This window comes from Phoca vitulina, unplaced genomic scaffold (assembly GCF_004348235.1).
Source record: "Phoca vitulina isolate PV1807 unplaced genomic scaffold, GSC_HSeal_1.0 scaffold36, whole genome shotgun sequence".
Lineage (NCBI taxonomy): Eukaryota > Metazoa > Chordata > Mammalia > Carnivora > Phocidae > Phoca > Phoca vitulina.
In genome coordinates this window covers 1,694,670-1,721,140 of record NW_022589739.1, presented here as the reverse complement: position 1 = coordinate 1,721,140, position 26,471 = coordinate 1,694,670, and the positions used below count along the sequence as shown (strand labels likewise).

Below are 26,471 nucleotides of genomic sequence, written 5' to 3'. Positions count from 1 at the left end.
TATTTGACAGAGAGAGACACAGCGAGAGAGGGAACACAAGCAGGGGGAGTGGAAGAGGGAGAAGCAGGCTTCCCGCGGAGCAGGGAGCCTGATGCGGGGCTCCATCCCAGGACCCCGGGATCATGACCTGAGCCTAAGGCAGACGCTTAGTGACTGAGCCACCCAGGCACCCCTCAGGGTTATTTTTAAATATAGCTTAATGATAAACTCACAGCATTGTTGTCCACCAGGAATAGCCACCCGCCCTCGCCCCACCCCGCCCCCATGAGCAAACGAGAAGCATGAGGACCTATATTGATGTTTTGAATTTAATCTTCTATTAAAGTGGAAGCAGGGTGAAGGGGGATCATTTAATACCTCTTCGTGTAGTACTTTTTCTGAGGCTTCCCAAAATTTATCGCTAAAGACTACCATCGTAATTTTTGCCATACCCAAGTACGCAACTATTATTTGCTTAAGGTTTTTATTTAAATTGACTTTTTTTGCTTAAATACATTTATTTCAAAAGGAAACTTTATAGCACTACTTCAAGTAGAAACCTCAAATCTCTTGTTATAAATACAAGATAACCAGGTAAGTACAAAAATCAAAGTTTTATTTTATTTCATTTTATTTGTAGCTAAATGCTATTGCCTTCAAAGACTGTGACTAAGATGCTCTCTCGCGCTCGCTCTCTCTCTGTCTTTCCTACAGAGAGAGATTAGCACATCCTAGGAAGGTATTAAAGACTAACACTAAACTGAGCCCTCAATGTAATCAAAGCGATCAAGAAAAAAATAGAAGAGAGCCGCCTTTTCCCCATGGGATTGATTCAGTGTTACGTAATGATAATGTCACATGCCGGCAGCACCGGGGTCATCTGTCCACGCTGCTCCATACCCTCCTGCCTCTGAAGAGGTCATGTGCTCTCCCTTTTTCATTAATCCCAGGAAGAAGCAAAGACTTCGGTTTCCCGGAATTTTTAGTATCAGTAGTCTGAGAAAGAGCTGGGGAGTAGAGTCAGAGATAAATATAAGCAGGTAAAATAGAGAAGGGAGGGTCACCTAGAGCGGGGGAGGGAAACTGAAGCCCAGGGCCTGGAAAGCATTGAGATTCAGGTTCTGGTCTGGGGAGAGATCTCTGCCATAGGGCCACATTTAGAAAACAGGTAGCAAGCTGATTAATAACTCCATGTAGTAAGTAACTCACAGGATCTGGGCAAGTATCACTTCTTATTTTTAGATCCACTCCAACTTTAACAGTCTAGCATGGCCAAATCGGAGTTTCTAATCCACAGAGAATTTTTATTTTTAGCTGGGAAGGCCCTTGCTATTCATGAATTATAGCAGCTTTACCTATTCTTTATAATTCAGAGACTTCATTATTAAAATGTTTGAAGCAAGCTATGGAGCATCTATCATTACTTAAAAAGTTAATTAGATTACATAAAAGAAATAATTAGATTTGCATTTTTATCTTGGTTTTAAACTTCCAAAGAAGATCACAACAGCCTGCCTGTGGGCAATTAAAAACAGCATACAGCGGAGAAATAGAGGAGACAGGGTCTGTTTTTCCTGGCTAATTCATGATTGAAGATAGAATTACAAAATATTTTAAGGGCTTGCTGAAGCTGGGGGCTAATCCTAGACTTCTAAGCTTTGTTTATAACTCTCATTTCATTGCAGGGGAGTATCAGATCCATGTACGGTGCCAATAGTGGTATCAGATTACATCCCGCGGGTTTATTTAGTCCTGCTCAGAGGCTGTTGGACGGAGATTCGTTACCTGATCAATAACACAAAGAAGAACTATTGGCTAGAGCCAAAACAGGAGCACTGTAATTGCTTTTTGTTTATCAATGCTAAATACAATTAACAGAGATACAACATAAGACAGAGGGACTCCATGAGACTGGAGGGCTCCTGACTTTCATCAGGCTCGTGTCAGCTCCTGCAGCCATCTCCAAAAGACAATAAATGCCAAGGTCCAGCTCTTAAAATTAGAGGTCACTTAGATACTTAATGATGAAGCATATCCTCAAATATATATCTAGTATTATTATCCTGGCAAAAAATTAATTAACCAGGTCATACAGGCCATGAAGGCTAATGTACAAAGTAATTATTTCTGATCTTTAGACAACTACTTCACATAAAAAGGTAGTCCTTATTCTGCTCAGCAGATACCTGAAATGCCTATAGTTAATCATACTGAAGGAAACAAAAGACAAGGTCTATCTCCTTAAAAGGTGAGAGTACATCTCAAATTATTCTGTGTAATGGTTTAAGAACAATCACCTCCTCTCTTATAATATTAACATCTCTCCTGGTTAGCAGACAGGAAGAAGAAGAATGCCTACCAAATGGTGCTCTATCCCATGACAGACACACAGAGACACACAAAATATATGAAAAGCACACAGGAATATATCACAGTCAAAACAGAAAATACTGTGTATGAAAAATACTCCTATACTCTCAAGACAGAGTGACGCTTCAGGGAGGAGAAATACACTTGTAAATAAACAGCCTGTATTACAGCATTTAAAATAGAAAGCTTTCAGATGAGACAAAGAGTATGTGGAAAGCAGCAGCAAGGGCATTTAGTTCAGGCCTTCCACAGATGGAGTTTGCCATCTAATGCATGTACTAAATGATGAGGAAAGGGCAATGAATATTGTGCATTCATCATAAGGATTAAAAGTCATAAAGATTAACAAAAAGCTAAGAATTTCAAGTTTCACAATTATACTAAAAAAAGGCATGTGTGGATGAATTCACTAAATCGTCGGCTCTGGCCCAGGAAGCCAAATGCCCAAATAATCCCCCAAGCAGCCAGCCCATTGTTAGGAGACCACTGTGGTTCCATCAGTGATGTGAGGAGAGGCCACGGCCGGTATAGTACATGATATAAGCCACTTGAAAATCTCTAAGATTGGGGCTTGAAGAGACGTGAATAAGGAGGTAACACCGTTCATGTCTGGAAAAGCAAGTTTCTCACCGAGATATCTTCATGAGCTGAATTCTCTTCCAAAGGTTAAGTTTTAGCAACAAAATGCCATCATTAAATGTGTTCCTAATAACGTGCTATTGAAACCAAAGAATGTGGTATGTTGTGTCCATGAAGACTATCTTCTCTAGCTTCAAGAACCATGACATGGTCAACTGAGGTTGGATAAATACATTTATGGATGGACCGAGAAAGCAGGATTTATACAGTATTTTCTCCTTTGCTTAGACTAGCCTTCCATTTAGTAGTTGATTAAAACACTGTACATATACTTTGATATGTCCAATGGATTAAAGTGAATTTTGTTGACTGGTCAACATAACTCATAAATAAAATGCTTCAAAAGACTGGCTAAGATATTCTAGTGCAACAGTGGAACAAGGAAGATGACACTACAAAAGCAGTTATCTGTCTTTTGGAATTAAAGCACGAGAACCGACATTCCCAATTCCAAGGATCCATGTTCCAGGATCTATTATTTTGGCTTTCCATAGACTTGATGAAAACTGTGCTATTTCTGTCCTGGAAATATCAAAAATGTCTAACTTTTTCTGGGCTCTATATCGGGGGAATTACTTAATCTGAAACAAATTAGAGGAATCACCATTTTCCCCAAAGCACAAACAGAGGGATTTGAATTCACTAAGCAAACAGCCTCCTAAAAGATCTGTTAGTATTAAAGCATTTTAATAATCATTTAAAGTTATTACCCTGATTTTTTAATGGCAAAAATTGACTCATCAAAAATATAAAAACATTGGTTCACAAAGATCATTCATCTTACTTTCTAAACACGGCTTACATGGTATCTCTTTCAAAATGCAGTTAGAATTTATTAAGGCAAAATTATGTCAAAAATTATATTTAAAGAAGAAAAATATATAAATGAAAGGGTTTTTAACTAAACATTTAAGTTCTGTATGAGTTCACATAAAATAAGCATGGGACTTTTACAATACTATCTTCATCATGCCTTTTCCGATCTCTAAGGAAAAATCCTGCTTTTTTCATTTTTTGTAAACCATTCAGGTTTTCATTTGTTTCGGTTATAATAGGTCCAGATGTGTTGGTGTGTGGTTGTTACAAGAGATTAGACACTCTTCCCTTTCTTTCTATTACAGCTTGCAAATTCCAAAACAACAAGACAGATTCACAAGTCAGCATTCTGAACTAGAAGTAGAGAGCAATCTTGAATGTAACCACCTGATACTCATGATCCATAGCCAATTGCCATGGCTTAATCTTGCTGACCATGTTAGCTAAAAGGTTCTAGGACTCAAGATTTAAAAAGAAGAAAGAAGGTCAAACTTGGCTCAAATTGTCTCTGTATACATTTGCTTTAAGAAGAAGGTTTTCTGTTCACCTTATTTTACTCTTTGTTCTAGTTTGTTCTCAAAAGGGAGAATGTTTCTTTCATGATAGAAAAGTGTTGGAGGCATCTCTTAAATCTCATATTTTGCTCAAAAAGTATACTAAAATTAACCCAACAATAATCTCTTCTAAATTTGATCATGACTATAGCTTGTCAAAAACCATATTTGAAAATACAGCCAACCCATTTCCTTTCTAAAAAAAATAATAATAACTAAAAGTCTGAATATCAAATACCTGCTTCATAAGTGTCAGAGATAAGTATGTTTTGTGTAAGGAGTGTTTTTCAGCATTTGAAAAATTCTTTGAATGGTCTATACTGATAAGATAAGTACTGACAAGATATGAAGTAATGCAGTAGCTCAGGACAGAATGAACTATAAATACAGGTTATTGCTTCCTGTTATTTTTTAAAATATGAATCTTATAAAGATTCCTATATTTCTAAAATGAATGCAACTCTGACATTTTGAATCTCTCTGATTTTATAATTTGTACAGTTGAGATCAAGTGCTGATTAGTTTCAATTTTTAAAAATTTAAACAATAAGAAATAGCCACACTTTTAAAAGCAATTAAACTTCTATTAGAAAGCTTGAAAAAACAGTTTTCCTATCTTCTCAAATTGAACATTCTGATGAATAATATTTTAACATCATATTCTATAGTTTCTTGAAAAAAGGCATCAATTTCACGTAGTAAAGTTATAACCATAAAATCATATGCAACCAGTAAATACTAATAATATTTCATAAAATGCTCTGAACTGATTTGGTTGCTATTCATCTGACATCCTCAGTACCACAAAGCAAACATCAATTAAGACAGCCACTTCATACAAACAGCAGTGGACTAAGAAGTGAAATACTTTGAAAATAAAGAAAGAAGTAAATAATAAAGATGTAGTAAAAACCTTAACAATAAGTAACTGATAAATCAGGGAACATCTCAGGAAACTTCTTCCATTCCTGCTTTACAAATAGGAGAAAGAGAGACAACTAAATGATCAGGTTGTTTGACACCTACTGAGTTCTTAGAGAGGAATCTCGAGAAAAATGTAGGAAACCACAGGCTAAAAATCTTGACCTTAGCAGTAGGAGACACACTGAAAATTCTAATAAGGGCAGAACCAAGGAACACCTGGACAGTTATTTAATTAAGGATCTCAGCATGAGTCATAAAAGAGATATCAGGAGGAGAAATTATTCCACGATTTAATTGTAAAAGCTGACTGTCAAAAATGCCAGAGACATTCCATCTCCCCTGTATTTGGACTCTTTATTTTGAAACATATATACTTGCGTAGGGAAGATAGAATCAGAATGAATTAAACAACAACAACGAAGTCACTGGTGAAAACCTTTGAGTGAAGATAACGGGACAAAATGCCAAACGAAGTACAGGGACTTCCTCAGGCACCAAGTTGGTACTTTAAATGGAACACCAAGCATGATTAACAAATGAAGCAAGGTTCCACGTTAAAATCACTGGCTTTCACCAATGAAAGAGCAGACGAGTAAACTATGACTTTATGCGAATGATTTTTTAAAAAGACAGGAAGGTGTAATATTAAACGCAAGCAAAGGAATACTGTAATTCACAATATACCGCCCCCCCTAGGCTGCAACACAGATTGCAGAGGTTAGAAAACATCCATAGCAACCAAGAGAAAGCACAGAGGCCATGGCGGGTAGACAGAAATCTGGGATGAGCATTCCTCAGGATTCATCACCAGACAACCAGGTCTGTATTCTAAGGTTTTCTAGAAGTCACATACCCATGTTCCTTTTCAAAAATGGATGCCACTTCCCTTACCTATCTCAGATAGCTGTTAGTTACATTAACCATGAGGTGTCTATAGGAACATCAGAAATCAGAATTCCTTCCCAGGCCACTGTAATCGTGATCTATGTACCGTGTTGTTACACTGCCACGACAAAAAAGGGATTTTTAAAATTGTGTTACAATTATTCGGGAACGAGTGTTTCTTCCTTTCCAGACTATAAGCTCCTTGAAGACACATAATTATTCACTGATCTTTCTATTCCCCTCAGCACCCAGCAGAAATGCAGTGAATATTTGTTAAAGACCAAATTAATCATTATCAATCTTTTCCCAGCTTGTAAGACTCTTCTCATAACTGACCCAATCAGACAGTCTTGATAAGCAAATAAGCGTCAGCTTCTCCCTGTGATACCATCAGCTGGTAGAATACAAAGCAGAAAGTGGTTTGTGGCAATAAAAACAGCACGTGTGTGCTACCTTTGAGACCATTTGGGTTTCCACTGGGTGAGTGTTGGGCGAATGGCAAAAGGAGAAAGAGATAAGGTTTATTCTGTGTATGCCTCACATCCGAATGCTTAGACCACCGCGTGGTCGTGGTCAATGTTTCCTACATCCATGTGTACAATTGTATACAACATCCTTGAGGAACAGCCCTGTCGACAAGAGAGCGGGGCGCATTTGCAGCATTTTAAATTCCATTTGCAAGGAGGCAAGTCTCTAAGTACAATCAGCCGAGAGTAATAAAGCACACTGACCTGGATCTGTTGCTGCAGGAGATTAATTTTGTGCTGCTGCTGCAGAAGCTGCTGCTGCTGTCTTGCAATCTATCGGAAACAAAGTCTCGTTAAGTTCATATGAAACGCTCGCACCTTCGCCATTGCCCAGGTAGCTCTCTCGGAATGACAAGAATGCTTTATTGCACTTCTGGGGGAAAGAGTTCCCATAAAATGAGAGAGGCAGACTTGGTAAGTGGGGGAAAATGAAAAATTTCAAACAGGTGCCACCTCTCTGCTTACCGCCTAAATCTTTCTCTGTAGGTGAACAGTACCCCTTGCATGACACTTGTGAGCAGTTCATCCATATCTGCACTGGTCATCTGGAAAGAATGGGAATGTCGAAATCTGATCTTTGGAGAATAAAGGCAGGAAAACTCTGGCTACATTTTTCGCAAGAGCTTAATTCGGATATAAAAAGTACAATCTGTAAGCAAAGCCGGGAAAGAACTTTCTATTACTTGTGGTCTACTTTGGGGAGAAACCTTTTCTGAAAGAAAGATTTCCAGAACTGATAAAACTTACAAATACTGTCAAGGGAGTGCCAAAAAAGCAGCAAAAAGTCAGAAATCTTTTTGGTTGTTGTTGTGGATGTCACAGGTACAAAGCACTTTTTAAAAACAAAATTTAATATTTATCCTTTTGAGGGTAATGCGTTAATTTTAAAGTTCAGGATCCACATACAAGTTTTACATTCCCTTCCTTCGTCCAGCAGTCAGATTCAACATGTGAACACGCCATCTGGTCTATAAAAAGAAATATTAACCACTCAATGCAAGCCCTATTGAGGACTGAATCTGCCCCTCGGAAGAGCAAACAACTTCTTCGGCATAATGTTATTTACTATAAAACATGAGTTAGGCATCAGGCTGCCTCTTGCCTCAAAAGCTGGAGCCCCGGGAGATGCCCCTTATAAGAACACACTCACTGCCCACACAGGAAGCCAGATGGAAAAGTGGCCAGAGACTACTTAGAAGAACTTGGTTTAGTAGTGCCCTACAGGCAAGAGTTATGGTTTTTTTCCTTCCTATTTCTTCTACTTCCAAAAGCCTATATTCTAGAATCTTGGAAGTGGAAATGAATGCGGATCAGCCCTCTGCTGTGTATTTCTTGAGTCTTTTTGATGCTTCAGCCTAGAGCAGAGGGAAACACCCAAATCACATTTCACTCAGCCCAAGATAACAAAAAATAGCAGTCTACTCCCAAATGTTGCTTTTGTGGTTTCTGGTGATGACTGGCTCATACTGGAACTCATGATAAAGCTGCCCCTATCACTGGCTAGAGTTTGAGAGATGGGACCACTCCTTCCCAAAGCTTTTTAAGCAAAATGGAAACAGTGTCTAATCAGATTGGAAAGGCCCAGTCTGCTTGTCACCATTCAAATCAGAAATGGACAACTCGGCAACTCTAGGTATAGATGCTGGATCCTCTGAATATTTATTTCCTCTTAGCAAACCAGTGAAACACTACTAGGCATCTAATATTGATGGTCCCTCCTAAATGATAAAGTGCTGCATAGAAATGCATCCAAAACACCACAGTGCAATTACTATCATCCACTCTAGACGTATGGGTTTGACACAGTGAAGTATGGTACATAAGCACCATGTGGCTCAAATTCTGAATTTTATTTGCCAATCGGTTGAGCTACATGCTCGCTTCATTGAGCATGACAACCTAGTTTTAAGTGTCATTTAATTTTCATTTTGAAATATAATTACAAAGTGTTCACTGTAAGATATCACTCGTCTGCAAATGTGTCAAGATTAATTTGTGCTAGCTTATTCACAAGTGTCAATAGTTAATTACTGTGTCATCTCTGGATGGCTAAATGACATTCTAACTTCTGATTTTTTACAGTGTTCCTTTATGTTATTTTCCATTAGGGGCTGAGGCCATATTCCTACATGTGGGCAAATATTCAAGCATATAAAATACCAGACGTCACAACTCATTAAAATCAACAGAGCATATATTGCTCTATATACCCCTATAAAATACATTTAACTGAAAAGATAATTCCAGTAATAATGTCAGATTCCTAAAAACTACACATTAATTTGGGTCCGTCTGATCTAAAGCATCAGGGACTACTCTATAGGATCATTGTTGTTAGATTAATGTACTCTTATGAGACAGGAAAAGCCTTTGGGAAAGTGATTTATTTTTTAAAAGATACACATTTAAACTTTGCTATTCTTTCTTCTTTCTCACATCTAAATCAATGAAATCAAATTCTTAGAAGAGCCATGTGCTAATTTGTTTTCAATGATTTACCTATGCTATGAATAGAGTGACCATATAATTTATATAATTTATCATTCAAACTGCGACAACTTTTGCAAGTGGAATAGGGGGTTACTAATAATTACTCTGGAAAACAGGCACTAGCCAGGGCTACTCTGGGAAAACTGAGACCTATGGTCACCCTAGCTTTAAAGTCGGAGAAAATCATTGGACCAGTAAGCTTAAAGATCCTCAAAGTTTTGCTAGACCAGGACTCTCCTTTTCTGGATGAGAAGAGTAAGGCCTGGAGAGAAGCAACTTACTCATGGTTAAGCTATACTAGGAATACGCGTGATGCCTATGTGAATAAGTCCCTAAGTAATTAATCAAATCCAAACGTTCTGGAACAATGTTATCACTTCAGTTATGCCCAGTTGCTATGATGCCTTTCTTTGTCCTCCACATATCACCTCAGTATTGTGAAGACCCTGGATTTTTAGAAGGCTTCTTCCTTTCTTTCCTTCTTCTTCTTCTTTTTTTTTTAGGAATGCTTATGACAAATAAACCAATCAATGTGATTACTCGCTGAGCTTGGCACATTCCACATCTCCAGCTCATCAGCTCCTTTTGCAGGGCTCACCTGTTCTTGCTGTTGGCGAGCAAGGTCCATTTGCTGCCGTTGTTTCTCAATTTGTGAGGCTGCCAGTTTTTTCTGTTCATCATGCGCTGCCAGGAGCTGCTCCCGTAAACTGATCAGCTGGGTAATCATTGTAGAGAGCTGCCGTTCTTTTTCTGCCAGGCTCTCAGGTGTACCTAAAATGGAAGTGAGAAGATATCTCACAAGTTTGAGAAAAGTCAGAATGAATTGGGGAAAGGGGGAGGGCAGATTTAGAAAGGGACTACCTTAAGACACTTAAAAGATCTGGGACAGTAACTGGAGGTTACTGTGAGCATTAAGAACACAACAGAGAATCAACGGAATGAACACCAGAGTTAGTCATTGTCCCTGCCAAGAAAAAGTATTATCACTAATAAAAGTCTCATTCTTCCCTCTTGCTCTTATTTAAAACAAAACAAAACAAAAAGCAGAACTACCCCCATCTCCACCCTTTTACCATATTCCTCCTCTCCCCGCCCCCTTGCCCTTACCAAATCTATCTGCTCAAGCTAGGAAACCTATGATATTTAATACCAAAGATTAGAAAGTATAGGTTGTGTTAATTTTCTATAATATTAGTTATCTCTACCCTCAGTGACTAATAAAGACATAGTAGGTGCTTAATAAGTGTTATTTAAGGAATTTTCCAATCATTACTCTCCTAAAACTTTTCTATTGTGTAAAGACCTGTCTCTGAATTCAAGAGTTGTTCTCTTCGCCATGGAATGAGTTCTACAGAGAGAGGGGGAAAAAAAAAATCTGCCTTGCCTCAGGTAAGAAAGGATTGAATCTGGTTTTTTTTTCCCCCTGTGAAGGGATCAAGCTAAAGTTCTCAAGTTCATCCTTAAAGGCAACAATGTTGCTTGGAGGGCTCCTTCACCCCTTTGTCATTTGTCATTCTTCAAAGGGAAAAAACACGTTCAAGGTTGAAAAGGTTATGCATAAGGATGTGTTGTTTAATGAATATGATGTCGCTGAACACTTATGGTATGCACTAATGGTGCTGAACAGTCTTTTTATGGGCAAATTGCACAGCTCTCCTAAGTAAAGGGTGTAGAATCCTTTTGTGAATCTAAATTAGAGTATTTACCACAGCATAAGATAAGAATTTCAACCCACTGTATTTGAGCCACACAGGTTTCATTACGAAGAAATGATCTACGATTTGAAAGCTTTTCAGAAAGATGCCACCAGCTGTCAAAGGGGACAAAGATTGCCGATTTGTGTGTGTGTGTGTGTGGAAGAGGAGACTTCCAATCTCCTTAGGAAACCCCCCTCATTCCTACTAAGAAAGCACCAGGACAATCTGAGAAACTAAAAATATTTCAGTTAGCAATGGTCCTATTTTCTGAGTGGCCCCGTGGACAAAGGGAGCCTTCAGAGGATGCGGGCAAGTACTTGCTAGTATCTGATTCCCAGAAGGTAAAACTGATGTCAGCAGAGAAGTTAATGGCACTTAGGACTACCTTGGGGTTTGCAATGCCAATTCAAGTCCTTAAAAAATAAAGAAACAAACAAACTGTCAATATCCCATATCCTTGAAGATTCACTGAGTTGAAAGATGGCCTAAAATCCAAATTAAAAGAAAAATAAGATAATGAGATGATGTTAGAAAATGTGTTCTACTGATAAAAGCACAAATACTGTATCAAGCTGTTCTTTCCAGCTACTGGAATTGATTTTTTTTAATGAGTTTTTATTTCAGCAATAGGAACTTCAGCTTGGTAAAAAAGAACTTCTTGATCTAGAAATAGTAAAATACAAAAGCAGGTTCCTAGAAGGAATCATAAAATTTCTTCAAAATTGCAACAAGCTCAATTAATGCATGTGTTAATATATATAAGAATGAGAAAATACAAAATAAATGTATTTATTTACTCATCTTATTCATTTTTCATTGAAAAAACAATACTTCCTGAATGACAGCTATGTGTCAGGGACTGCATAGAGCTAAGGATACTGACAGAATTCCCTACTCTCATGCACTGTGTAGTCCAAAGTAGGGAGACACCTTAATCAAGAAATCACACTTTTAAATGTAAACTACAACTAAAAAAGAATTACAACATGATAGGTATTTGGGGGAAAGTTTAACCAAGTCTGGGAGGCCCAAGTGTAAGAAAGATAGACTGAAAAAGTAACAAATTAACAGGAAGATGAATAGAGTTAACTAGTCAAAGAGTTGGAGGGTGGTCAAGGAGCTTTTCTGCAGAAACAAAATAGGCAAAAGCCCTGAGACAGTGGGGGAGGGGGAGTTCTAGTGTGTTCCAGAAGTTGAAAGAAAATAGTAAAATTTGAGCAAGTAAAATTAAAGCAAGGGGTGGAGTACCAGATGACGTAGGAAAAGTTCACACCATACAGCTCCTAATAGACCATGCTTGATAAACTTCATATTTATTCTAAGAATATTTTAAAATCACTACAGTATTTTAGATAAGGGATGAATGATGTGGTCATTCTAGCTATGGTGTGGGAAATAGTTTGGAAAATTATAAGACTAGATCATTGGGATATATGCACATTTTATTACATATATTTTTGGAAATATTCTGATCTACCTGTAATTTTCTTTCTATACCTATCTATATGCAGTGATTTAAGAGAAGGCTTAGTAGATTCCGGGAAAGTCACCGTACCACAATTCTTTGTTAATAAAGAAGAGCATTCATAAGAAACTTTGGGCAAGGACCAATACAAGGGTAGGATCCGGTACTTAGATTCCCCAGTAGACTGGAAGCTTTTCTCTTCTCCTAGATTAAACAATGTTGTTTTAACAATCTTCAATATAGTCTCCTTTCTCCTCTACGCAGGAAACAGAGAAGCTGAGGATAACATATAAATGTCTTCTCAGCTTCTTCTGCTCAAGGTGAAGCCAATAGGTCTATAAATGCATCGGTGCTTCCAATGCAAATAGACATGTATATCTGTATTTACAGAATATCACCATTTAACTGAAGCTTTTTACAAATCACTAATGATATTCAAGCTGTAAAATTATAAAAATTCAGTGACATCTAAATAAATTTTTTAAAAAGTAAGCCAGAGAGCAATATTTTTAAATGGAAATTTTAGGCATTCATATAAGACTGTCACTATCTTTTCCTTAATTTGAGGAGCACATATATATATATATATATATTTTGAATAGATATGAGTGGCATAATGAATGCAGTTGGAATGAAATATAGTAGCAAAACAAGTCTAAAATTTCCCCCTCAATGGAGAATTTATACATATAGATAGATATATCAATTAGTCCCTTGTGGGTCAAATTAAGGAGAGATCAATTTACACCATACAATAGCTTATACTCTCTAAATGTGTAGGCCACTTTGTTCCTATATGCGTGGGCATGTGTGTGTGTGCACGCATGATCATTTTTCTGTTCTGTAACCATTGTATTTATTCACATATAGTGGTTTAAAGCAAGGTATTTAAAACCTGTGGGGCTGGATTTTTCGGTTTTAAATTAACAGCAAATGTTTATGCTGCTATAATAAAAATAACATTGAATCTCAATCACATTGATCAACCAACCTGTGAACACAAGTTTTTTCAACTCAAAAAATACTAGTTTAATTGAACATGGAACTTTGCTATGGCAAACAAACTAACAAACAAAAAACACAAACCCTATAGACAGTCCTTAACTTACAATAGTTCAACTTATAATTTTTTGACTTTATGATGGTGCAAAAGTGATACGTATCCAGTACACCGGGGAACGAGAGTCTCTCCAGACGCTGGGCAGAGGCAGAGACCTGCGGCCCCCACTCAGCCGCACGATGGCCAGGGCTAACAGCCAGCGTGCTTCGCCGTACTGCACCCGTATGACCATTCTGTTTTTCAGTTTTGGGATGATATTCAAAAAATTATAATTTATTATTATTGTTATAAAATAGGCTTGATGTTAGATGATTTTGCCCAAGTGTAGGCTACTGTAAGTGTTCTGAGCCTAGCGAAGGTAGGCTAGGCTATGCTCCATTAGGTGGATTGGGGTGTATTAAAGGCATTTTGGACTTAACGATATTTTCAACTGAAGATGGGTTCATCTGGACGTCACTCCATCACGAGTCGAGGAAGAACTGTACAACTGCCAGAGTTGTTGAAAACGTAGACAAATTATGGGGCACAGTGGGGCAACCTAAATACCGTCCGGCTATGTTAAAGGCAAAAGACCAGACAGAATGCTCTTATGCGGTAACTTAGCTCCATGTAAAAAGTCTTGTCTTAAATGATGTTTTGAGTTTTGATAAAATCAACTTGAAAAAAAGAGGAGCTCAGATCCAGAGGATCTGCCCAGGCCAGCAGAGGTCATCAGTAGCTGCCTAACTGTTGTCTGTTTCACATCCTTCAGGCTATCTTAAAATCTCTAGAAAACATTGCCAGAAAATAGTCTCTCCCACACAAAAACAGAGGTAGTTTCCGCAAAGAGGGAACGAGCAAAAAGGCTTCTGCACAGCTTCTCTACAAGTCAATGTACCTGTTTTTATCCAATGTTGCCCACAGTGTGTGCTATAAACTGTGTCTATTCTCCAACTCCAAAGACAGTGCAGCAGGTTTTTGTTGGTTTTTTTTTCCACGGGGTCGTCTTTATCCCCAAACCACATCTGTCTTGAGTTTCTCTCAGATTAGTCAGGTGGATCAGTGCTCCCCAGGGCCTGCTCCAGCTGAAGTATTTTAATTTGACTAAACACCTGATTTATTTTATCTCTCCGATGAGAAAGGCAGTTTGTCTTAATAGAGCCTGTCAGCCCACAGCCCCATTCACAGCAATTTACAGGCAGCCAGGGACGCTGGAAGAGAAGAGTGCCGTGATTCTGTATTTTATCCTCCTCCAGAAAGCACCTAAAAGCAGCTATTCACTGCTACTGCATGTGGCATTTTAGAACTGAATTAGCTTTTTATTCAAGTAACTACACTTGTTGTGAATAGCTTATCTGTAAAATTGCTACATTCACTACTGATTTTATTAACCTTTGGCTCTATCACAAAATGGTCTTCAGTTAGGAAAGACCTTTAAAATTGACACATTTTTTTCTTAGGGGCCTTTATTCCAGTGACTTCAGATTTACTGAGTTTGATCCATTGAATTCTTTACCAGTTGTACTTAAAATTTTGAGTCTCAATAGGAAGTCAATAGTGCGTAAATAAGGAAACACTTTTCAAAATGTAAATACGGCAGCAATTTCCCTCATCAAAAGTTTTCAAATACCATCTCTCACTATAACAGTTTCAAAATCAGCCCTCTAGCCCTTTTTGGTCAGAATCTGAAGAACTGGGGAAAAATGAACTAAAATAGTCTCTTTTTTTTAACTTTACAAACTGTAACTACCTGTCCATAGGCCCAAAACCAACAAAGAAATCTCAAAATTGAGGAGAATTTAGGTAAAATAAAAAGATAACTAGGATAAATCCCATCTTGATATAGAATGAAAAATTAAAAATAAAAATCAAGTTTAAAATTTAAAGTCTTTTTTTTTTTACATCAGCTCACAGAAGTTAGCGCCATAACCTGCTAGTTAGTTCCCCCCCCCCCCCCCCCGTTACTAAAATCCATGGTGCTAGAAATGAGGTGGGGCTTCGGGAAGTCACTGAAAACTCCACATCTGGACAAGGCAGGCACCTTGCAGTGCACTTCACTAAGTAGAGATGGGCCCCACCTCTTTTACAATATTCTCATGCCTAGGACTTTTGCAATGTAAACATTTCACACAGGTCTTTATGGCTGTCCCCTGAAAGTAGATCACGGCTATTAGGGACAGCTAAGTTTTTCTAATGAAAAAAACCAGAAACAAGCACAGCAGTGGAAAGACAGAGAGACTAAGAGAGGGAAGGGAGAGGCTCACTCGCAGAGATGGCCAAATTAAATTTTTTTTAATTTCTCTGCACAGTTTTTATCTCTTCATTCTTATGAAATGAAGGGCAATGGTGGTAAAACACGTTTATCAAGCCAAATTAAACTAATACCAACAAACTGCGGTATCTAGAGATGTGTCTTAGGGAATTTAAAATAAGACTTCCACCTGACCATGCTCTGTCACTGGATCGCACATTCCTGTAATAAGCTTAATGGGACTTAACAATGAAATGACAAGAAGCCTGGTTAACTGACAGTGTCTGTGTTTGGAACGATGGGGAGGGCTGGCAGTGATGCTGGAGTGGAGTTCTGATGGAGATACACTTTTCCACATCAATCCTAGAAAGATTAAAGCACTTAACAGTAATTTCAAAGCAGCATCAACCAAAGAACTCAGCCAACAATCCAGAAAGATTTTAAATTAAGTTGAAAAGCAAAGCTCTTAAGAGTGAATTCCCTGGTTAGTTCTAATTTTTTTTTTTTTTTAATGGACATTGTTTGAGAAGAAAGCCCAAATACAATGCTAGTCATAAAGGAAAGCTGCATTTGATCTTGTCTGCCCACAGGTAACCTGGTTCAAGTGCTGTGCTCCCGCCGCCTCCTCACACATCAGATGGGCTGTGATGTCTGCACTTCACAAGCACAGTCCACCAGTTAGCACTGGCCTTTTTTGATAGAGCCTTCTTTTAAATGTCACAAAATAGGGCAGCAAAAAGTCAACAAAAAATAAATAGGGTGAGCTGGAGAAACTAACAATCTATCAGAAGGTCCCCTGATAAAAGTTACTTTGTGGCGACTGCCTGAGAAAGGAAGCCCTGTCCCAGTGTACCAGCAGCTAATTTGAGTTCTGAATCCAACAGCAGTTTTAAAAGCTTTCTACTCTAAAGGGCCCCAGTGCATCATAAAGATAAAGGATTTCAGTACAAAACCACCACAAAGACCTCTATTATCTTATCAGTCTTTGGTTACAACAGCTGAACCAATATGACTAAATTCTGAATGACTTTTTTCAAAACAGCAAAATACTGGAATTTCTTTGTTTTCTCATCAGTCAGCTATTGTCATTGCTCCCATATGCTACTGTCCATTCCTTAGTAAATAAAAAGTTAAATAAAGGCAGCAATTGTGCTCTTAGGAATCACTTAGGGACCACTCCACAGGAAATGTGGCTCATAGACTGAGGTACAGGCTGTTTTTGGGTGTTTCTGGGTTGTTGGTTTTTTTGTTTGTTTGGTTTTGGTTTTTTTTTTTTCACCAAATGTATGAGAATTTCCTTCCTAAAATGTAAACAACTCTCATTTAAAAAGTCATTAAAAGCTATTGTGTACAAACAAGACAAGAATACCCAGGAACTCCCTAAATTAAGATCAAACTCCCCTGTCTATTCCAGGCACACTCACCTCTCCTTCAGCTTCCTCTTTCTCTAGCTGCAAAAGGAAGTCTATTCCTGGATCAGCTGAGGTCTATTCATGTTGCAGATCCCAAAAGAGCAAGAATAATCCATGGAATTCTGCCATCTAGGCTCCTAACCTCACAGCTGGGCCTTCAGCCCATTGTGCTTTATTAGCCCATCCTTTTGGGATCCAGAAATGAAGGTATCCTGAAACATCCCTCCTTCGGTATAAGACAGGCTGCCTTTACATTACTGTTCTCTATGGATGGTAATTGGTCAGTGGCTACATCTCCACAATTCACACAGAAAAACAGTAATTTCTGGCCTTTCAGAAACATGGAATTCTTTGGTCCTTTAGGGAAAGAAAAAAAAAAAACCTCAAAAGAATTTGTTTCAATAATTGCTGTATAGGATTGGTTCTTTCTGGAGAAGCTCCACCAGAATTAGGAGACAGGAAAGGAAAGATTAAGAAAAACAGATCTTATTTAACAAAATATTGTCTTAAATAAGAATTTATGTTATCTTATTTAATCCTCATCTTAAATGTTTCATTGTTACTTCCATTTCACAGATGAAAAACCAAGCTTTCAAAAAGTAAAGAAACCTGACCAAGTGAGGGCATTAGATTGGATATTAATTCAGGTCTTCTGATTCCTAATCTAAGGAAGTCTGGAGGTGAAGGAAGAGGTATCTTCCCTCACCTCAGAGTTAGAATACATAGCAGGAAATTCCTAAAAGTTAGGAGTAATGCTCTAAGGGACCTAGAATTTTAATGCCACATAAGGCTTAGAAATATACAATTTCTCAGTAAGGCTTTGTTTACAAAAATAAGTTTAAAAGCTAGGCTAGGCAATTAGACAACCAAAGAGGTGAGTAAATTGAACCTTGACAACTTATAGATTTAAAAATATATCTTGACTTAAGTGATATGCCTGGAGTTACTCAAGAAATTAGCACCCAGCCTGGCAGTTAAGATCCTCTGCTATGTTTTATTCCCCAAACCCTCTGTCCTCAACAAGCATATGGCCTCCTGGTTCCAAGCCCAAATACAAAGATTATGCAGACCATGGCATTCCCAAACATTCCAGATACAAAATTTACAACACCAATGAAAGGCTGAGAAATACACTCAAATATCTGCACACATCAAGTGTGCTGCTGCCTTGAGGTGCAGTGTGGCTGCAGAGTGAGATGGTGAGGTGCTAGCCAAGAGGAAGTCACCTGGAGAAGTCTAGGAAGTGTTCCTAGCAAGGACTGAGGACTCTCTCTGATACAACCAAGGCTTAGCACAGCTGCCCGTACAAGCACACCATATCCTTGCCCATTTCCAGGGTGTATTTACAACTTGCCTAGTGTAGATCAAGGGAATCCTTGGCTTAGCCCAGTATGCCTCATTGTACAATAATAATTGCTTAAACTTACATAGAATTGCTTTGTGTTAGGAAGAGCTTTATATATATATATATATATCAACTCATTGATTCCTCACAACAATCCTATGCAGTACGTCATATTGTTATCTCCATGTTAAAGATGAGGGAACTGAAGCATAATAAGGTCAAGCAATTTGCCCAAGTCCTAAGCTATTAAATCATATGTCTAAGATTCAAAATCAGGCAGGTGGGCCCGAGACTCTGTCCTCTTAACCGTATGATAAATGGAGAATAGTACTCCTAACATAATCCACCTTCTCAAAACAACTTCACCCAAAGTAGCTGAAATTCTTTTTAAGTTTTTATTGTTGTTGTTGTTGTTCTTTTTGTTTTTTGGGTTTTTTTAATACAATGTTTCCTGAGGTCCTTACTAAAATGAAAGAATTTACCTAGGGAAGGATCTAGGATACCTTTTGTTCTTTAAGATAGCTCAACCCACTAGCACAAAGCTCTTTTGATCTTTCAGCATAAGATACAAATATCTACCATTGTCTGTAGTTGCTTTCCGTTACTAATCCAATCCCTCACTCTCCTACTCTCTCTTTTCCCCATCTAATCGTATTTCCTCCAAATTCTAAATTCCTGGTGTTGAGATCTCCCCATCTGGATTCCTGTTTAAACTCCACCAGACCTAGTATGTGAAACTGAACTCTCAAATTTTGGAACTTTAGTTTTCCCCAACAGATTGATTTGGTTGGTTCTCTGGCTTTTAGTGGCCTTTTTGGCTCCTCCTTAAATCCCCCAGCTCAGGTCTGCCCCTAATTACTCGATCAGCAATCTAGAGAGCCCAGTCCAGACCACCTTTTTTCCCCCGTATCGTCTGTAGGTATCAGGACATCCCAGTGGACCTGGCTGTTGCTAGTGCTCAGACCGTAATGGGAAGGTTTACTAAAAACTTTACATTAAAACAAACTGAAACAACAACAAAAGGAGATTGCTTATTTGTATTTTTACATAGTCACAGATAGTTCACAGATTCCCAGATTACGGTACTGAGTATCTGATCAGATAACCGGCCAGTAATATAGATTCCACCCATTACAAACTCAGATGGTGTGTTTGTAGAGGGAAAATGGAAATGGAAATTTCATACTGATTCTGAAATCACGGTTTCTTTGATTGTTCTTTCATAGCTGAATACAGCAGGATGAGTAGCAAATTCTGTTCATTCTCAATTTTGACTTTAACATTGATTTCTGGTACAATAGGTGCTATCATCATCTTATAAAAACACATTACGTTCAGAAAACTTTTTTGAAGGTTATCTAATGTTTCCCATGTAAAATCCATAATATTCAGGGCACAAAAATTAAGGAATACCAAAGAAAGGAAGAAAGACAATTTAAAATCTCGGTCCAGAAATGATCAAGGGTGTCCCACCACAGGATGATCTTTAACATGCTAACGTAAACATGAACAAAGTATTTCTAAACATTTTTTAAGCCCTTTTCTTTTAAAAACTAAATTAAAAGTCAATGTATGTTTGTTCAGCCTATAAACAAAAGCCAGTATGGTCACAAATAGGATGTCCTATTCTCATACTGGGACATTCTCTTACAAATGCATAGAAAAGCATGATTCAAGGTTTTAAAAGAGGATCACTTCAAACAATAACTGCAGGTTACAAATGGAATTTTAAAAGAAGTTTATAAAAATCACTTTCTAATGTAACTTTAAAACATTTATGATTTTACAATTGTCATATGAATAAAAAATAAGGATTTCTGGGGCACCTGGGTGGCTCAGTTGGTTAAGCGACTGCCTTCGGCTCAGGTCATGATCCCGGAGTCCTGGGATCAAGTCCCACATCGGGCTCCCAGCTCAGTGGGGAGCCTGCTTCTCCCTGACCCTCTCCCCTCTCATGCCATTTCTCTCTCTCTCTCTCTCTCTCTCTCTCTCTCAAATAAATAAATAAATAAATAAAATCTTCTTAAAAAAAATAAGGATTTCTAATTTTTTAACTTGAAGACAAAACCTGGCCATTTGATCCAGAGGCAAGAAGGTAAAAATATATTAATATTTTAACCTCATGAGGAATAGAATACCACAGTCAATGGGATAGTGCTAATAAATAACCTCAGCAGCGCTGGATGCCACCTTTTAAAGAGACAAACGTCTGAAAAGGCATCAAGATGATTGCAATCATTGCATTTAAGGGTGATACTTTAAAAGAACTTTGCTTGTACAAAACGTTATAACATCAGCAGTCGCAGAGGAATTGCAGAGGTAATGGGCTCCGCAAACACACAGATCTCAAGCATATCCTCCCTGTTGGACTTTGTTTAATACAACCAGGTTTAAAACCTCTGAATTAGATAAGAATGTTAGTGCTACTCCTAATTCTATTTGGGAAAGGGGTGGGGAGGAAGAGCAAATGATAGGCCACAATGGGTACTTCTTACCTGACTGCTGCTGAAGGGCAGGCTGTGCGTCATATTCATCTCTATGACAAAGCACAGATCTTAACTATGGTGCCTACCACTTATTTTGCGCTGAGTAAAGTTGAAGTGAACTCATAACCAACTCTATCTAAATTGTTAGTTCCCAGAATAGTTAGAGATAGGCAGCCACAGCAATTAACAAACCAGATGGAATTGCTCTAGACTTCAGCAATATTTCAGCCTTATCTGAGTTGCTTCCAGTTAGTTACCACTGTTAACTGCCTGAACTTAAGGACCATCTTCATTGCTATGTAAGCAGTAGAAAATCAAATCCAATTAAAAGAGATAAATAATAAAATTTGAAAAACTAAAGAAATGTAGATTCAGATTCTATAAACATTTTTTTGAGCACATATGATGGTCCAAATACTTCCTATGCACTAGGGTTAGTACTTAGCATTTTTATCTGTTTCAACAAACATGGGAAAATGAGGCAAATAAGGTTAAAATACGTCGAAGATAACATAGCTTGTAACCAATAGAACCATGATTCTAAGCCAGAAGATCTGATCCCCAAGCCCAAGCTCTTTCCAGTAAACCACAAAAGTTTCTGGGGGAAAAAAAGGAAAGAAAAGACGAGGAGTTTAAGACAATGGCTTCACACAGTCTTCATGAAGTCCTTCTGCATTTTTTTAAAAGTTAAATACTTTGTTGGTAGATATAATGGTATTAAAAGGCAAACTATATTTAGGACAATGACAAAGTAATGTTATTTAAAATCTTGTAAATAATAAATAAAATCTAATGACTAAGAGGACTGAATCTACATAGATAGATTTGAAAATTCTCTACTCAGGGGGCGCCTGGGTGGCTCAGTCAGTTAAGCATCTAGCTCAGGTCATGACCTCAGACTTATGAGATGAAGCCCCGCTTTGGGCTGCACTCAGCGGGGAGTCTACCTAAGATTCTCTCTCTCCCTCTCCCTCTACCCCTCCCCCCTCTCTCTCATATAAATAAACCTTTTAAAAATATATTTTAAAAATAATAAAATAAAATAAATAAATCTTTAAAAGACAAGAAAATACTCAGAAGATGTTACACCTAGAAATTAAATTTCAAATTGTATGAAAAAAAATTTCAACACTTCTCTGAACACCAACTATAACTTAGAAGATAGAATCAACTGAAAGGCCACATAAATTATATAAGCAATTATATAGGAAACAGTTCAGAGGGACTTACATTATTGTATTAACCCTTTCTAACACCACCTTCTTCCAATAAAATTGAATTCTATGCCAAGACACGGTAATCAGAGAACAGGTTCTAATTCTTAATTGCCGAAAGAAAGAACTGCCAAAAGAGTTACATACAGTTGATTAGCCAACTCATTCAGCTGTCCTTATGCCACCAAAGCTTTCTTAGAGGAATGTTTTTAAAAAGTATACTCTTTAATGGACAAAATCCATTCTTTGGTTGAATTTCAAAATTCAATGGGAAGAATGACCCTGACTATATCACTATAGACTGATCCAAATCAGTGTCATGCAACATTTTAAAGTCTATGCCTTCTACCCAGCTTTCTCACACTATATTTTTATACCTACACTAGCCAAAAAGATTTTGTTTCGCTGATTCACCATCTATAGATTGTTTAAGAAAATAAGAAGTGTACTAATAAGCTTTAACAAACTACAAGCAACCTCATTTGAGATTTCTGTTCTACTTGTCAAAAGCAATTATAATTAAGTTAAATGGGTATTTGCAGTTTGTTTCTCCTACACCTACAAGTTTAAAACAAGGTTGAGAAATTTTAACTATTCATTGACTTTATAAAAACAACACATTCTTACCTGACACATCTGATTGACACATGGATAGCATATCTCTAATCTCTTTAAAAAATGTTGATAGGTTCCTTTCTGTTTAAATATTTATTTATTTTGCTCCTAACCTAATTTTTTTTCTTTTTAAAGTTTTTATTCAAATTCCAGTTAGTTAACATACAGTGTAATATTAGTTTCAGGTGTACAATATAGTGATTCAAAACTTCCACACAACACCTGGTGCTCATCATAAGTCACTCCTTAATCCCCATCACCTATTTTTTAAAATTTTTTATTTAAAAATCAATTTAGGGGGCGCCTGGGTGGCTCAGTCGTTAAGCGTCTGCCTTCGGCTCAGGTCATGATCCCAGGGTCCTGGGATCGAGCCCCGCATCAGGCTCCCTGCTCGCCGGAAGCCTGCTTCTCCCTCCCCCACTCCCCCTGCTTGTGTTCCCTCTCTCGCTGTGTCTCTCTCTGTCAAATAAATAAATAAAATCTTTAAAAAAAATGTTTTAAATAAATAAATAAATAAATAAATAAATAAAAATCAATTTAGTTAGCATATAGTGTATTATTAGTTTCAGGGGTAGAACTTAGTGATTCATCAGTTGCATATAACACCCAGTGCTCATTCCATCAAGTGCCCTCCTTAATGCCCAAGACCCAGTTACCCCATCCCTGTACCCACATCCCCTCCAGCAACCCTCAGTTTGTTTCCTATAGTTAAGAGTCTCTTATGGCTTGCTTCCCTTTCTCTTTTTATCTTATTTTATTTTCCTTCCCTTCCCCTATGTTCATCTGTTTTGTTTCTTAAATTCCACATATAAGTGAAATCATGGTATTTGTCTTTCTCTGACTGACTTATTTCACTTAGCATAATACCCTCTAGTTCCATCCACGTCATTGCAAATGGCCAGCTTTCATTCTTTTTGATGGCTAAGTAATATTCCATTGTATTTGTATATACCACATCTTCTTAGGCATTCATCAGTCGATGGACACTTGGGCTATTTCCATAATTTGGCTACTGTAGATAATTCTGCACTGGCGTGCATGTGTCCCTTTGAATTAGTATTTTTGTATTCTTTGGGTAAATACCTAGTAGTGCAATTGCTGGATCATAGGGTAGTTCTATTTTTAACTTTTTGAGGAACCTCCACACTGTTTTCCAGAGTGGCTGCACGAGCTTGCATTCCCACCAACAGTGCAAGAGGGTTCCACATCCTCACCAACACCCGTTGTTTCTTGTGTTTTTGAGTTTAGCCATTCTGACAGGTGTGAGGTGATATCTCATTGTCTTTCTGTCTATTTAAGGTGCTGTGATTCCAGTGGTACTCAATTATTATGCACGAATGGCATATTTTATTTTTGTTGTGTTCAATGACAAAGACAATTTACCTGGTCACTTTTTTGGCAACAATAACAGACATAATCTTCTGAGTTACTTGATAATGTCATTTGTCTTTTAATTTGTTTACTACTAGCTATTTCCCCAGCACCTAAAACAGTTCCAGACACATAGTAAGTCTTCAACAAATACTTGTGGAAAGGAATTCTATTATGTGAATTAATTCAGATAATTCATCATCCAAATGAGGACATTTCTTAAATGAATGCAGGGACTGTGAATGAGTACATCAAGAACACAGGTGTGAGGGCGCCTGGGTGGCTCAGTTGGTTAAGCGACTGCCTTCAGCTCAGGTCATGATCCTGGAGTCCCGGGATCGAGTCCCGCATCGGGCTCCCTGCTCGGCAGGGAGTCTGCTTCTCCTTCTGACCCTCCCCCCTCTCATGCTCTCTCTCTATCTCATTCTCTCTCAAATGAATAAATAAAATCTTTAAAAAAAAAAAAAAAAAAGAACACAGGTGTGAACCAGGCAATCCCAGATAAGCTCAAACATAGTCATAACTTATTGTCACTTAATGTCAGTTTCTAAATAATGTTATGTAAATAGAACCTTAGAGTTGATAAACTTCATAAAAATTCCATAAAATATGGAATTTTATGTTGTTGGTAAGCCTGAAATATGGATGATGCAATTCTATAGAATAATTAGGCTCAATTCATCACTTTTGAATACATGTAGAAATTCAAAATAAACAAATAAAGATATAATAGACCCTTCATCTAGAGTAAACATAACAATGTAATCTTAGTTTCATAAAGCTTGAACAAATGCTCCTTATTTGCCAAGTATTTTGAAGAGAAATTTTTAATACAACATTCATAGAAATAGTCAATCAATTTTCCATGAAATGTAATTCCCAATTAAGGAGATATAAGGTCATGCTAATTTTTCTCATTTTAGAAGAGACAAACTTATAATTTTACTTAGTAATTAACTAACCAATACAAAAATGTCCATCTAAAAAAAGATGAGAATATTAAAATGTCTAAATCTTACAGCATTATATCATCATAAATTTTATTAAGCACATGTTCTTTTTTCATATGATAAATATACAAACACATGAATCAATGAAAAACTTATATTTGCTTCTGAAGATTCTAAGGCCTTGGGTTATATCTAATGAAGAAATAATGAAAATTATTTTAAAGCAAAATTAATGGAAAGTCCTGTCTAGCATTAAGACAGTAAAACAAAACTTTCCCACTTTATTTTAAGTTGAAAATTCAGCCAAATTTTTGGAAATCCATACCAGACTTATATTCAATAAAAGCCACAGAGTCAATGGCCTTTGAGTAAATTCTATGGGAAAAGAATTTCCCCAGTTCTACAAAACAGTATTAGAAAATCTACATGCCTACAATTATTCCAGAGAATTTATAGTTAAGTTTCTAGGAAATCCACAGCAACATTGTTTACCAAATTTCTTCCTAATATAGAAAAATAAGTAATTCCCAAATTATATTAATAGGAGTATGAAAAGGAACCACCTATACCTCCAAAACTGAGCTACTTTTGAGTCCTAAACTGTATTTCCAAGCTTACACACAGGCAGTTCTAAACAGACATTACCAAGCATAGTGGAACTGAAAGGTTCTAAATGAAATACAATTCCTATTTTATATAGTTAATTATATGGACCATCAGTAAGTTAAAAACTGAAGGATCTAGGGATGTCTGGGTGGCTCAGTCAGTTGATTTTGGCTCAGGTCATGATCCCAGAGTCCTGGGATTGAGCCCCACATCAGGCTCTGCGCTCAGCATGGAGTCTGTTTATCCCTCTCGCTCTGCTCCTCCTCCTCTCTCTCTCTCTTTCTATCTCTATCTCTAAAATAAGCAAATAAAATCTTTAAAAAAAAAATACTGAAGGATCTAAACCAAGTAAAGATTAAAAAGGCACTGGGAAAACAAACAAACACCAAAATACAAGAAAACCTACTAAATGTGATTTGGGAAAAAGAATTCTGTCATTCCTGGAATTTTTTAGGCACTGCTATATTTATAGGGATACCTGAGTTAAGATGTAACACTGTTAGTTCACAGTTGTAAAAGTTACATAAGAGGCAGCAGAAATACATTTGTTTGTTTGTTTGTTTGTTTGTTTAAGGAAAAAAGTCTAAAATATGAAAGTGAACATCAATTAAGAAATTTCAAAACTGTAGATCCAAAGGCAATGCCACTATACAATGCCAATATAACTAGGTATTTGGTGTGAATTTGGAACCAAATTCAGTTCAATAATAAATGGCCTAAAAATTTAGTTTCCCAACATCTTCCTTTAAGCAAAGAGTGGATTTGCCTACTCAGACCAGGAAAAAAAAAAAAAAAGGAGCAAAAGTGACTGGAGCATTTATCAGTCTTTTGTGTGC

At 37.3% G+C, this 26,471-nt stretch overlaps 1 protein-coding gene across 10 annotated transcripts in view; it reads right to left on the bottom strand.

Moving 5' to 3' along the window:
* SOX6 (SRY-box transcription factor 6) overlaps positions 1-26,471 on the bottom strand; it is a 595,827-nt gene that overhangs the window by 187,369 nt on the left and 381,987 nt on the right. For all 10 annotated transcript variants that reach the window (XM_032426940.1, XM_032426941.1, XM_032426931.1 and 7 more), the window contains 2 exons: positions 9,783-9,955; positions 6,899-6,967 (listed from right to left, as the gene is read on the bottom strand). In XM_032426940.1, coding sequence (XP_032282831.1) covers positions 6,899-6,967; positions 9,783-9,955 — 242 coding nt within the window. The remainder of the gene's footprint in view (positions 1-6,898; positions 6,968-9,782; positions 9,956-26,471) is intronic.